Source organism: Aplysia californica, unplaced genomic scaffold (genome assembly GCF_000002075.1).
Source record: "Aplysia californica isolate F4 #8 unplaced genomic scaffold, AplCal3.0 scaffold00214, whole genome shotgun sequence".
NCBI classification, from domain to species: Eukaryota; Metazoa; Mollusca; class Gastropoda; order Aplysiida; family Aplysiidae; genus Aplysia; species Aplysia californica.
Genome location: NW_004797484.1, coordinates 917,378 through 930,655, shown reverse-complemented (window position 1 = coordinate 930,655; position 13,278 = coordinate 917,378). Strand labels below are relative to the sequence as shown.

At 38.4% G+C, this 13,278-nt stretch overlaps 1 protein-coding gene across 1 annotated transcript in view; it reads right to left on the bottom strand.

The window, feature by feature from the left end:
• The window catches only part of LOC101862505 (xanthine dehydrogenase/oxidase), a gene marked incomplete in the record, with an annotated part of 42,769 nt that overhangs the window by 15,480 nt on the left and 14,011 nt on the right, over window positions 1-13,278 (bottom strand). Inside the window, 10 exon segments of the mRNA XM_013083157.2 lie at window positions 512-655; window positions 2,667-2,724; window positions 3,603-3,701; window positions 5,137-5,259; window positions 6,432-6,593; window positions 7,397-7,497; window positions 8,501-8,567; window positions 9,474-9,584; window positions 11,130-11,278; window positions 12,544-12,646. Coding sequence (XP_012938611.1) covers window positions 512-655; window positions 2,667-2,724; window positions 3,603-3,701; window positions 5,137-5,259; window positions 6,432-6,593; window positions 7,397-7,497; window positions 8,501-8,567; window positions 9,474-9,584; window positions 11,130-11,278; window positions 12,544-12,646 — 1,117 coding nt within the window.

Here is a 13,278-nt window from a genome sequence, read left to right as displayed (position 1 = left end):
TTTGTTTGTTTACTTGCTTGTTTGCTTGAGTAAAAGGTATCTTGTGGGCACAATTACGGCCATTTAGCATTAGGAAAAACAAAACAGCCAAACAGGCCCTCCGAGATTTTTCGCCCCTGTCAGAGAAGGCTAGGTGTAGATGTTTAAGAAAGTCCTGTTGGTGATTTGAACTAAAACCGTTCTCACCGTCAGCCACCATGACACAAACTGAGCTATCTGTGCCCTTGGCCCTCCTGTGGGAACGACGATGAGGCATTCATCGATAGTCAAAGAGAGAAGTATAGTGGGTGGTTGACGGTTTCTCAGGTGTGGTCTGCTCCTTCTTTCCTATCAAACACATATTATTGCGCTTGTCTCTCCTCCTTATTTTCTGTTTTAGTTAATACTTTGTATCACCTCTCATCTTCGGCATTTATATGACCTTATTGCGTTGCAAATGCCGTAAAACTCTTACTAAAACATAAAACAAAGAGATAAGTATAATGTTATTGTTTTGTGTGTTTTATTTTACCTTTCACATCTCCCTTGGTGTAGGTGTTTGCTTTGAAGAATTGTTTCTTCTGAACGGCTTCTCGTAAGTCTGTGACGACCGGTTGGAGGTCGGTGTACTCTATCTGGACTCCGAACCTGGCGTTCTCAGCAATGGTCTGGCTCTCTGGGGGAAGGGACAGGGGAGGGGGGAAGGAGGAGATGTGTGTGAGCGGTACTTAGCAAATCCAATTAAAGTGTGTGTGAGCTGCAGTTAGTAGCCGTACTGAATGTATGTATGTGAGCAGTTTTTAGTAACTAAAATGAATGTGTGAGTTGTAGTAAATAATTACAATGAATGTATCAGTAGCAGCTAGTTACTAAATGCAATGAATGTTTGCGTGTAATAGTTAGTAATATCCCCTGAATGTGTGTACGAGTTGTAGTTACTAAATACAGTAACTATGTTTGTTGAGTAGTGACATGAAGTTAGTAATTACACTGAAGGTGTGTGCGAATTGTAGTTACTAAATACAATATGTGAGTAAAAATCAATAGATGCAATAAATTATTTATGTGCATGGGAGAAATAGTTAACAATAACAAAGGGTGTGTGAATTGTAGTTCGTAGATACAATGATATGTGCTAGAAGTGGTTTGTAATTGCAACGAATTTGTGAGCAGTAGTAGTGAATAAAATCAATGAGTGAGTTTTAGACGTCAAATGCAATGAATGTTAGTTTAAGAAGTAACACTTGTGAGGCATCGTGGAGAAATCAGAAATTTGTCCACAAAAAAAAAAAAAAAATGAGATTGAAGACACCAGCATTTTTTTCCAACAGATTGACATCTTTTTTAGCTCAACACCTTTAATCTTTATTCAAACATACAGATTTTTGTGTTGATTTTTCTTAGTATATTTTCAGTTGCCAAGGACTCTAAAGCTTTGGAAATGACCAAACTTTTGCGGTCATTTTTTTGCTAGTTTTACTGCAGAAACCATGTGATCCCCACCTTCTTAAATTGCAAATATCCCCACTTTTATTCAAGTCAAATGTGTAGTTTTTTCATCCAATGATAGACAAATGGACAAGCTTTAAGATTATGCCAATAACTTCATATGCCTAAAAACTGACAAGCCCGTGATTCCATCCCTTCGTGACATAAAGCGTTTGTGTGAGAAGTCTTTAATCATTAACATTTTATAATGGAGTGTGGCCCAAAACATTTGGATCTTATAGACTCCTAAACTGCACTACAGACAATAGTGAAATTTTCTATTCAGATGTAAATTTGGGGGAGGATTTGCATGGAATAGGTTGTTGTTTTTTGTTTTTTAAACCTGCCAAAAACTGAAAAATTATTAATTCAAAGAAACCGAAAAGAACACTTCATCTTTGTTCCGACTGCTTCCGTCCAGTGGCGCTTGGCTTATTATTGCCACTTGGTATGGTAAGGTAAGGTTAGGTCTACCTCTACCAGGATGGTAAAACGATCAGATAATATCTTAAGTAAAGTAAGTCTGGATCATATTTTGCTTCGGCAGATCTTATTCTTAGATGATGGATCTAGATCTAGATCTAATATCTCAACCACTTGACCACGAGGATCGGAAGATCATTTTATAAAAAGATCTAATATCTTAAGTAAAGTAAGTCAAAAGTATTTGGTTCCAAGGACAATGTGCGCCTCTACATACTAAAAGAAAATGGAATACATACTGGGCATGCAGACAATTTTATCTACACTGAAGTTTCCGTCTAATGGGTGAGGTGAGTCAGATCTGTTTTCCTCCTTTAATTTTTAGTCTTCTGTGTTTTACCTCATGCTTCTTCCAACATTTTTTTGTTACTGGTTTAGGGTAGTTTTCTAATTCCCGTTCGTAGAACGGGTTCATCTGCTAGTGACTACAATGAATAATTGTGAGTTAGTAAATGAAAGTGTAAAGGTAATAGTAATTGAGTCGAAGTCCGCCTCCTGTATGATCTCAGTTGTGTTGATAGAAGGACAAAACCAACAACATAAAAAAAACCAACAACTAAAACTAAAAGAACAAAAACCCAAACAAAAAAACAAATAAAACGAAAAAACAAAAGAACAAAACCGACAGCAAACAGGCAAAGAAAGAACTATATCCTTTAGAGCCTCTTATGATTACTGTTTTCTGGCTTCTGTTTACATCTTTAAATACGTCTTACCAGCGACCACGAGTCCAATAGGTTGTCCTGCAAAACCAATTTGGCTGCTGGCCAGAAGCTAGGAAATGGAAAAGAAAGAACTTATCGTTGAAGTAGATTTTCCCAATTACTGTAAGCCGAGAACTTCAGTTTAAAAGTTCAGATAATAGAATTTTTAAAACTTATGAGTCATTAAATATGCACTTTACAAGTTTAGAAACCAAGTCATTTCTGAATTCTTAATTCACAGTGTCTAAATGAGGTCAAAATGTAATGCTCTCGCCCCTGCAAAAAGGTTATATCAATTTGAAATGGAATCTAAAAAAAAGTTCAGAGAAATTATTTCGAGGAGAAAGTTGTCTAATAAATCGAATAAAAGTCAAACGTAACATATTCCAAAATTGACCCTATTAGCAGTTTAGAGGACCAAAACATAGGTAAAGATTTCTAATAGTTGGATTTTATAATAAACAGTAATACGTCATAGTCTCTCTCTCTCTCTCTCTCTCTCTCTCTCTCTCTCTCTCTCTCTCTCTCTCTCTATCTCTCTCTCTCTCCTCTCTTCTGTCTCCTTCTCTCTCTCACATCCCTCCTTTTTCTCTCCCTCTCGCTCACTCACTCACACACACACACACACAGTCACACACACACACACACACACACACACACACACACACATACACATAAACACATGAACACACACGCTCGGGCACGCACACTGGTAGAACGATAAATAAATTGCCCCTATACACGGTTTCGTACTTAAAGTTAGACCCAGAAATTTTAATTAGAACCCAGAAATTAAACCGAGAAATTAGATCCAGAAATTAGATCGAAAAATAAGACAGGTCATCATCATCATCATCATCATCATCATCATCATCATCATCATCATCATCATCATCATCATCATCATCATCATCATCATCATCATCATCATCATGTCGACAGTCTCACCTCTAGTGGGTTTGTGGGGCCGTACCAGCCCTCGGGTCTCCAGTTGTTCTTGCCAGGGATGTCCGAAGCTTCTATGAACTTGACCACACCAGGCGTGGCCTGCAATGACGGCGTTAAAGGGTCAAATTGTAAGTTTATAATAAGTCTTTTGGCGCCTGCCAAATGGCTGCATGTTACTTTATGCTTCCAAGGGAGATGGAATTGTTTCAGAATTCTATCAGGTCTTCCTGGGTAACAATATAGATCTAGAACGTAAAAAGCGTAGAGTTTGCTGTTGAGCGGGAATTTGCGCTTTGCAAACTCTATCAATTAATTAATTAATTAATTAATTTTTTTCTTATTATTATTACCTCAGTAAATGGAACACCACGCTTGCTAAGTAAAGGCTTTGGGGAAATGAGTCATCCTTGGCATCTATATTCATCATTATCATCACCAAAAGCCAGATCTGCGACTGACATCGATGCGACAATGGCTCGCCTTTCATTTCTTTGTTTGGTAGCTCGAAAGTTCTGATGTATCCATGTTAAGGATTAATAATAAATATATTAACATTTTCAGGTCTGTAATTTCATTCACATAAACGTTGGCATGTTGAGCCCATAGATTATGCCATAATTTAGAAATCAACACTATCTAAAAAATAAAAAAAACTCCACTCAATTAGTACGTAAGATACTTTTGCCGCCGACCTCCTCAATTGTTTGTTATTTTGTTTTTTGTTTTTGTTTTTGTTTTTATTTCTTTATTTTATTGGGGGGTGAGATTTTTGTTTGTTCTGATGTTTTATTTGACAGCTGGGCTCAAAGCACACTCATAATGTAATTCTTGTAGGAAAAAAAAGATATTGAACTCTATTTAAAACTTATTAGAGCTTTAACATATCTCCACGTTCAGAACATCACGAAATTGTATGATTATAACTCCCTTTTCAGTAATGTAACGTTATTAAAAAGACAAGGCCACAGAATTTAACGTTCATCTTTTACTGGGCCGAGCCAATATTATCGATGGAGAGCCTTAAAATGTCCTAAAGCAACCCAGCTTTAGAACTCTCCGTTTGGGATTTAAACCAGAGTCATATGTTTTGTGGTCCGGCATGATACTAAATTGAGCTAAAGGTGCACCGATAAATAGATCGCTACCTCGAAATTACAAAATTCTATCTGCTCAGGACCTAGTTTTGAGAAGTTTGACGTAACAACTTTTGAGTTTCCCAATATTACATCCTTTTTCAGGTGCAATATCTTGATAACGACTCAGAATAGTCTTACCATTTTGATAGAGCAGATAGAGAATTTGATTTCTGACCTCAAGGTCGTAGTAACTCAAAAGGACTAAAAATGTCAAATACAACTTTGTAATTCTGAGGTAGCGAGCTGGTACCTCTATAAAGAAACTATACTTTAAATCACAAGTAGAATCATTAATTTTTCAGGTTTATTTTTAAAACACAAGAAATATTTATCCATGTCACATGAAATTAAGAGATTGAGGCATATGCCCACACTGCAAAAAATTATGTGTTACTCACCAAAGCTTGAGAAGGGTTGATGCTCTTGATCTTGCAATTTCCCTGGGTGCTCAGAACCACAGCCACAAAGAGCTCACCAGGGATGATGGGCAGATCGTCCATAAAGCGGACTTCTCCAGTTGTCTAGTGGTGGGAGGTAGCAGGATTGGAAAACAATCTAAGAGCGTTCCTGGTTCTTTTGGGGTTTTTTGTTTTGTTTTTTGCTGTTTTCTTACTTTTTTTTTGTCCCTTGCCCATTTCTATGGTATTGACGCCATCTGATTAGTAGAAAAATGTGCGCACGACAGTGCCCAAAAATGTAATACCTACATAATTGTTATAACATGTTACTGTTACATACATGTGTTCTAGATAATTAAAGATGTTTGTGAAGGATCTGAGAGCAATGACCATTTTAGAAATTACGATGATGGTGATGGTGGTGGTGGTGATAAAGGATGATGTGGGGTGTTTATGTATATAATTATTAAGAAGACATATTTCTGCTAGTTGTTTGTTAGTTTAAAAAATAATTTTAGCGTTTGTCCTATCTTCCTCTGCTCTGATGAGTCTCGAAGGATGTGGGCACCCGCTGTCCCGTTCCCTACTGGAACCAACTTTAATGTCACCGTGAAGTTCCGAAAGAGTGGGCACTGTCTCTGCTAAGGTGACCATATTAGTATTAGCCTATTCTAGCGGCCCAAGACAAGTGAAGAGAGGACCTTAGTAGGTAGACAGTACAGTCGCAGATATATTGAGGATTTCGTAAGGGATGTAGGTAGCAAGTTGACAACCAGGTTACAGACTGATTAATAAAATAAAGTAGTCATATTCTACTCCCTGACCATTTATCCCAGTTATTCTTTTCTAGTCTAAGTCAAACATGAAGTTGCGGAGATTCCGACACAGGATCCTCGAACCCGAGTCAAGAGGGAACAATTTGGTTCTTTTGTTTTCAGTTTGTATATCTCATTTAGTTTAGTCTGAGTTCCGAGTACAGATCACTTCCCTCCTTCTTCATCCCCATCTCTCTCTCTCTCTCTCTCTCTCTCTCTCTCTCTCTCTCTCTCTCTCTCTCTCTCTCTCCTTTCCTCTCTCCGTGACTCGTTCTCTGTGCGTGTCTTTATCAAATTTTTGTCTCTCTGTTTCTCTCGTTCTGTCTTTCAAGATATAGTTCGTTCTTCACTTTTTCTCTCTTGCATGACTATCTATCTATCTATCTATCTATCTATCTATCTATCTATCTATCTATCTATCTGTCTGTCTGTCTGTTTGGCTGTCTGTCTGTCTATCTATCACCAGCCCGCCCCACTCACCAGATAGTCCGCCGTCAGTTTGTGCATGGGTTTTGACACTGGGTATTCCATCGGGTCGAGAGTGCCGTAAGTTTGTGATGACGTCATCACTGGACGGTCCAATGGCTGACCTCCGCTGACGTAGCGTGGGTTGACCTTGGTCTTGCAAACCTCAAGGACGTACTAAGTTCGGCAGTTCGGGGAGGGGGGATACAGTGAAAACGATTATTGCTACAATCTTAAAGGAAGTCAATCTGAGTTGGTACGGTAAAAAGGATACTAATATGCTGATTTAGGTTGTAGGGTGAGGGAAGGGAGGGCAAAAAATAGAACGGCAGTTGTTCAGTTGTTACTTTAAAAAAGTCAAAATTATAGATCTAGTTGCTGTATATTCCTTCCAAGTAAATCTCGACAATTGTAACGTGAAAGGAAATACTAATTTGGGGAGAAGGGTGGTTGTTAAGGGTGGTTGTTGTGGGTGATGGAGGACGGGGGACAGTATAGAGCTGCCTGCAACCTTTGAGTTGTTACTTACGACGAGTCATAATAATAAGTGCTATTTTTTCCCAGGAAGTAAGTCTGGACAACAATTGTAACGTGGAAAAGTTGGTAAAATTAAATCACAACTATGATTGGCTAAAGTAGTTCTTCCAAAAATAACAATAGATAGATAGCATATAGCGTCAATTCCAGCTGAACAGCAAGCTCTAAGCACTTTACAATCTATATCCTTATCCAAACGGACCTGAAAGCATTCTAAAATAATCCCAACTCCCTTGGAAGAATATAGTACAAGCTACCATTTCAGCAGGCCCTAAAACATGTATATGATGATATAGTTACAAGTTGACCCTTTAACGCCTTTACTACAGACCTGATACCATTCTAAAGCAATTTCAACTTCCTGGTATGCATACAATGCAACTGAATATTTTTAAACATTGCCGCTGAAACACTAACATACTGACAAGTTCTATCTCCCTCACCTTGTAGAATTGACCAATAGCCAGCGACTTCCGGTATGTAGGACTGGCCAGTGTTGTGCCAGAGTCTGGGATGAGCTCCGCCGACAGAGTGCTCAACGCACCTGGAGAGGTCAGATGTAAGTGGTTTTTTCTTTAATCTCATCGCATTTTCTTGTTTGTTTGGTTGTTTGTTTGTTTGTGTGACTGTTGTATTTTGTTTGTTTGCTACTATTTTGGAAAAAAGGGGATGGGGGGGGGGGGGGGGGGGGTTGTTTTCTTCTTGTATTTATTGCTTTTGTTTATCTTTTATGGTATTCTATTTAGTCTTTTATTATCTTTTATTATCTGTATCTTTTTTATCTTATTTTATTCTATTTTATTCTATTTTATTTTATTCTATTTCATTTAATTTACTTATTTATTATTTTTTTCAATTAATTTTTTATTTGGGATGGGAAGGGATGTAGTTGTTTATATTTATTCTGTTTGGATGTTTTGGGTTTTCTTATGAGGGGAGGCGGGAGGGGGGGCATCATAATAAAAAGCTAAGAAGCAGATTACGCAAATACACAGAATCATAAAATGTTTTCACTTTAGGCTCACAAAATATACACCGTCTATGAAAATAGTTTGGATCTGGGGTACACAATGCTCTTTTTAAAATGAAAACGAAGCAAACCAAAAGTCAATCATGAATTTACTGTTTTGTTGCAATATGTTTCACTGCACTTGCAACACAGTAAGGACATAAAATTGCCCAAGATTAGAGATGTTACAAGAGAGTAACAAACACCAAAAAGGAGGAGAAGGAGAGATCAGGACGATAGATATTTGATAGGAAGAAGGTGCAGACCACATCAAAGCACCCGCCAAACACTGACCTATCAATTTACAAAAAGTAAACATATTCATAAAAATGGGAAGACATTAAAAACATTAAGAGACTAGCCCTGCGTGGCATATACCCTGATCCAGTATAAGAAAGGCAATGGTGATGAAACGTGTCTATTTGTAAGTATTGTTTTTAAGTTGTTTTTGTGGTTGGGGGGGGTTGTTGTTGAAATTTTTCGGAAAAAAAGGGGAAGGGGTGATTTTTCCGATCTACATCTGAGGACACATTCTCACCTTTTAGGACTGCTGGATCTCCGAGCTGTTTGCCTGTCAGGTAACCCTCGGTTTGTACAGCGTGAACCTTCGAGGGGTCAAAGAAGAAATAACCTACAGTCAAACCCGTACACTATGGCTACCCTTTGTAAAGGAGAAAAGTGGTTGTCTAAGCATGTTGTCGTCTAGGACAGTGTCCATTTAATATTTTCGAACAACAACAACAACAATAATAATAATAATAATAATAATAGTAATAGATGACAAAAATAATGATTATTACAATAATAATAATAATAATAATAATAATAATAATAATAATAATAATAATAATAATAATAATAATAATAATAATGATAATAATAATTTAAAAAATGATAATAAAAGCGCATAGGGAAAGTGGGAAATTGTTACTTGTACAATGGGCTGTCTTGGATACGTTTCAGCAGGTTCAACTGAACATTTACATTTATATCCATTTTGTTGGGATATGTCGCAAAGTAAAAGACAGAGGTATTCGATCTGTTTATCTCCTCACCCCCTCTACCACACACACACACACACACACACACACACACACACACACACACACACGCATACACACACACACACACACACACACAGAAACACACACGAACACACACATATACACACACACACTCAAATGCCTCACTCTGCACATGAGCTTTGCCATTATATTACAGAAACATGTTCTTTTAACATAGAGAGAAAGAGAGGGGGAGAGGGAGAGAAAAAGAGTAAATGTGCTCGTGTGTGCATGTCCGTATAAGAGAGAGAGAGAGAGAGAGAGAGAGAGAGAGAGAGAGAGAGAGAGAGAGAGAGAGAGAGAAAGGGAAGGAGAGAGAAAGAGAGAGAGAGACAGAGAAAAGGGCTGGATGGGTCAAGAAAGTTGACCTTCTTCCTTTACATTCCTTCACACCCCCTTCTTACCCCATTCCTCTTTTCCTAACTACAAAGGTCGCGTGATACGCACCAGTGATCCGCTGATGCCAAGAATGACAATCGTTGGCTTGCCTATGATCCGGAAGTTGTCAGCACTGTTGACCCGGAAGTTGAACCCACTCACTATGTAACTGGCACAGAGCTGTAGAAAAGTACGTGTTAAATTTTGTTTGTATCGGTACGTGTTTTATGGCGAGTGCAAGTACATACGGTCATATGAGCGACGGGACACATTAAACATTGTTTTGTTTGGTAGGAGTTAATTTTGAATTTTGCCCAGGTGGCGACCGAAGCCTACTCTTGTCCATTTTGGACCGCCAAGGAATCTTTAACCTGGGCAACTTGCATACGGGATCTCCGAGACTTTTCACCTTATTCGAGAAGGCTAGTTGTTAGACCTTACCTACCATGAAATCAGGGGTGTGACTGAAAGACAGCAGTAAAAAGGAACAAAGGTGAAGGAGTAGAAAGGCTGCAGAAAGACCCAGGAGCACTGCCAAAGGAAGTGGCAAAGGGGTAGGGGTGGGGGTGTTGGTGGGGGTGGGAGTGGGGGCAGAAAGTGGAAACGAAAGCAAAAGACAGAACGAAAATGATTAGAGAACAGGAAAAGAGGTGAAAGGAGAAACATTTTGAAAAGAAAATTTTCCGTCGCTGTCAGGTTTCGAACCTAGGGCCTATTGAAATGGAGGTGAACACTGTAATCTCTAGACTAAGAGAGCCCCCATGTGTTAGGGAAATGTGCATGTGGCAGCAGTATACTGTGTAGGTGAAGGAGGTTGTCATTGTTGCTGTTATTGTTGTTGTGGTTGTTTTAGTGGGGTGTTATTTTGTTGTTTTTGTATTTGTTGTTGTTCTTTTGTTATTGTTATTGTTATTGTTGCTGTGTTGTTTTTAATGTTGCTGTGGTTGTTGCTGTTGTTGTTTTGTTTTTTTAGTGGTGGTGTTATTTTGTTGTAGTTGTTGATGCTGCTACTGCTGCTGCTGCTGTTGTTGTTGTTGTTGTTGTTGTTTTTGTTTTAGGTGGGGGTGTTATTTTGTTGGTGGTCGCGGCAATGCTATTGCTGTTGATGCTCGCGTTAACATTGCTGTTATTATTGTTGTTGTCGTTACTATTGCTGCTGTTGGTGATTTGTAGTCCACGGTGAGTTGGCACAATGACTGTCGTGTTTCGTGAACGAGTTAGGACGATGGAATTATTTGAAAGAAATATTTTAGACTGAGCAGAATACACCAGAAATTCATGTGGATTATGCTTTTCCCGAATAGTAAAAACCCATTCTAGACAAGTAAGATGAGTTATAACAATAAAGGATGAGGGATTTTCTCAAGTGTTTTCAAAAGGTCTCCTTTTCCATGATGGTCTATCAAGCTTTTCAGCTTTTTTGTTACAACTGAAGTCTCGGTCAGATTGTCAAACAGACGCAATGTTTGTGTTTTCTGTGACATGTTTCCTGTTCATTTTTGTTTTTTTGGAAGCATGATCCCCAAAACGATTATCTTTTGTGAAAAAGGACACTCGATAAAAATTTTGCCCTACGGAAATCGAACTCGGGTCTTCTGCGTGCGAAGGATAAGCACCTCGTCCCTACACAACAGACATCATTTAAAGCACTTTCTTAATAGAACGAAAAAAACCCCACACGAACAAACATACAGTATGAAAAAGTAAACCAAAGACACAAATCACCTGAAGTCTGGGGGAGGTCCTGTATGTGCGCACAATGACGTCATTAGTTTGGTAGCGGGGGAGACGAAGGCTAACGATGACCTTACCCTTCATGTCCACTTGCAGGAATTGGGTCAGGGAGTACTGTGTGCTCACACCATTCCCGTCGGCTGAAAGACAGAACGTGCTTGTGTACATGTATTTGTTTGTTTGGCGGAACGAAAGAAAACCATCGACGTAAAGCGGTCCTGACAAGAATAAATTACTGTTTCCACAAGTGCTCACACTTCCTATTCCTGGCACTGGGTCAGGGAGTACGATGTGTTCACCCTATGCCCACAGACGGAAAAACAGAACGTCTTTGGGAATTTATTTGTCTAAACATAAAATATAAATCTAATTTGGCCTCAATATACATGAAAGGTGCTAAGGAAATATGTCATGTCATTTGCTGCCATTTTAAGAAGACAAAAAAATTCAATGTTTGACAGCCAAAGTTTCTGAATAACATTGCTTATTTTCCAAGACTGATATTGGGCAACTACCCCCATTTTACCACTATACACTGTACCACAGTATGCCTAGATCGGACAGAAGAGGTGTTAAACACTTTTCAACGCACACCACAACTGAAATTAACTAAAAGGTGACATATGTTCAACTCTTGCACGCTTCACACAGATTACTGTCTCGATAAACAGTAACTATCTCGCTGATGAAGTGTAACTCACACACCAGAACACTCCCGACGCAGGAAAACACTGTTTCCTAGCAAAAGAAAAAAGCAATTTATATTCCAGGCGCTCCTATAACTTTAGCAGTAAAACTTACCAAGACAAAACAGAGGGTAACGACCGACAAAACCGTCTACTAAAGTAATTTGGAAGACGAGCGACAAGTCTGTTTCGAGTTTCTTAGGTCACAGCTAGGCTAGGCTAGAGTCTGAAAGGCTGTTTCCAGCTTCTGAAATCACGACTAGGCTTTGCTACAGTCTAGACAGTACAAAGTTGCATGACAAAATGCAGACCCATATAGTAAAACAAAATTATTTGCCCGTTGTTACAAGACGAATATAAAATAAGTAGATTATGCCTAACAATGACAGGGTAACGACCGACATAACAACTTATTACACTTATTTGGAAGATAAAAAATCAGGCTAATTGAGCTTCTTAAATCACTACTACGCTTGGCCATAGTCTAGTCAGTACAAAGCCGCATGGAGCATTGCAGACCCAGGTTGTAAAAGTAAATTTGTTGGTTTTAACAACAGTACTGTACTCGTCCGTACACAAAACAAGTAGATTGTGTCTAACAGCTTACTAAAGAAATTTGAATGACAAAAATGAAGGCTGTTTCGAGTTTGTTAGATGAAAAAAGATGATACAATCAAGTCTCGACAGAACAGAATCAGAGACCCAAACAGTGAGCTCACCAACTGTGACCTGAGCTCCAATTGTCTCCAACATGGTGAAAACGTCAGAAGGGAAGTCGTGATGGCGTCTTTTCAGGTCAAGATTCCCCGCCCAGGATACCATCTGATCACAGGTGTTGAGAGGGTAGAGGAAAGTTATTGCTATTGTATTTCTCTTATTGTTATTGTTATTGTAATAGTTATTGTTATTACTATTATTGTTGCTATTTCTATTATTTTTATTGTTGCTATTGTTATTGCTATTGTTATTGTTATGACTATTGCTATTGCTATTGTCATTTATATTCTTATTTTTACTGTTGCTGTTATTGTAATTGTTATTGCTATTTTTATTGTTATTATTATTCATATTGTTATTTTTCCCGTTGTTGTTATTGTTTACGTTCTCACCAAAACCACCCTATCTACACTATTTAAATCATTTAGAAGGCGGGCTCCTCACGTTTCAGATTCAAGTTGATGCGTGTTCCGGGCAGCTTCACAACACTCAAATAAACAAACACACACAAAGACACACACAGACACATACAAACATACACATACACACACATAAACACATAGACTATAATATGTTCTCTTTTCCAACAAAAAAAGTCATATATGTGGCTTTATATTACACCCAGGCACACCAACACATACACGTTTTCTCTCTCTCTTTCTTCCTCTTTCTCTCTCTCTCTCTCTCTCTCTCTCTCTCTTTCTCTCTCTTTCTCTCTCTCTCTCTCTCTCTCTCTC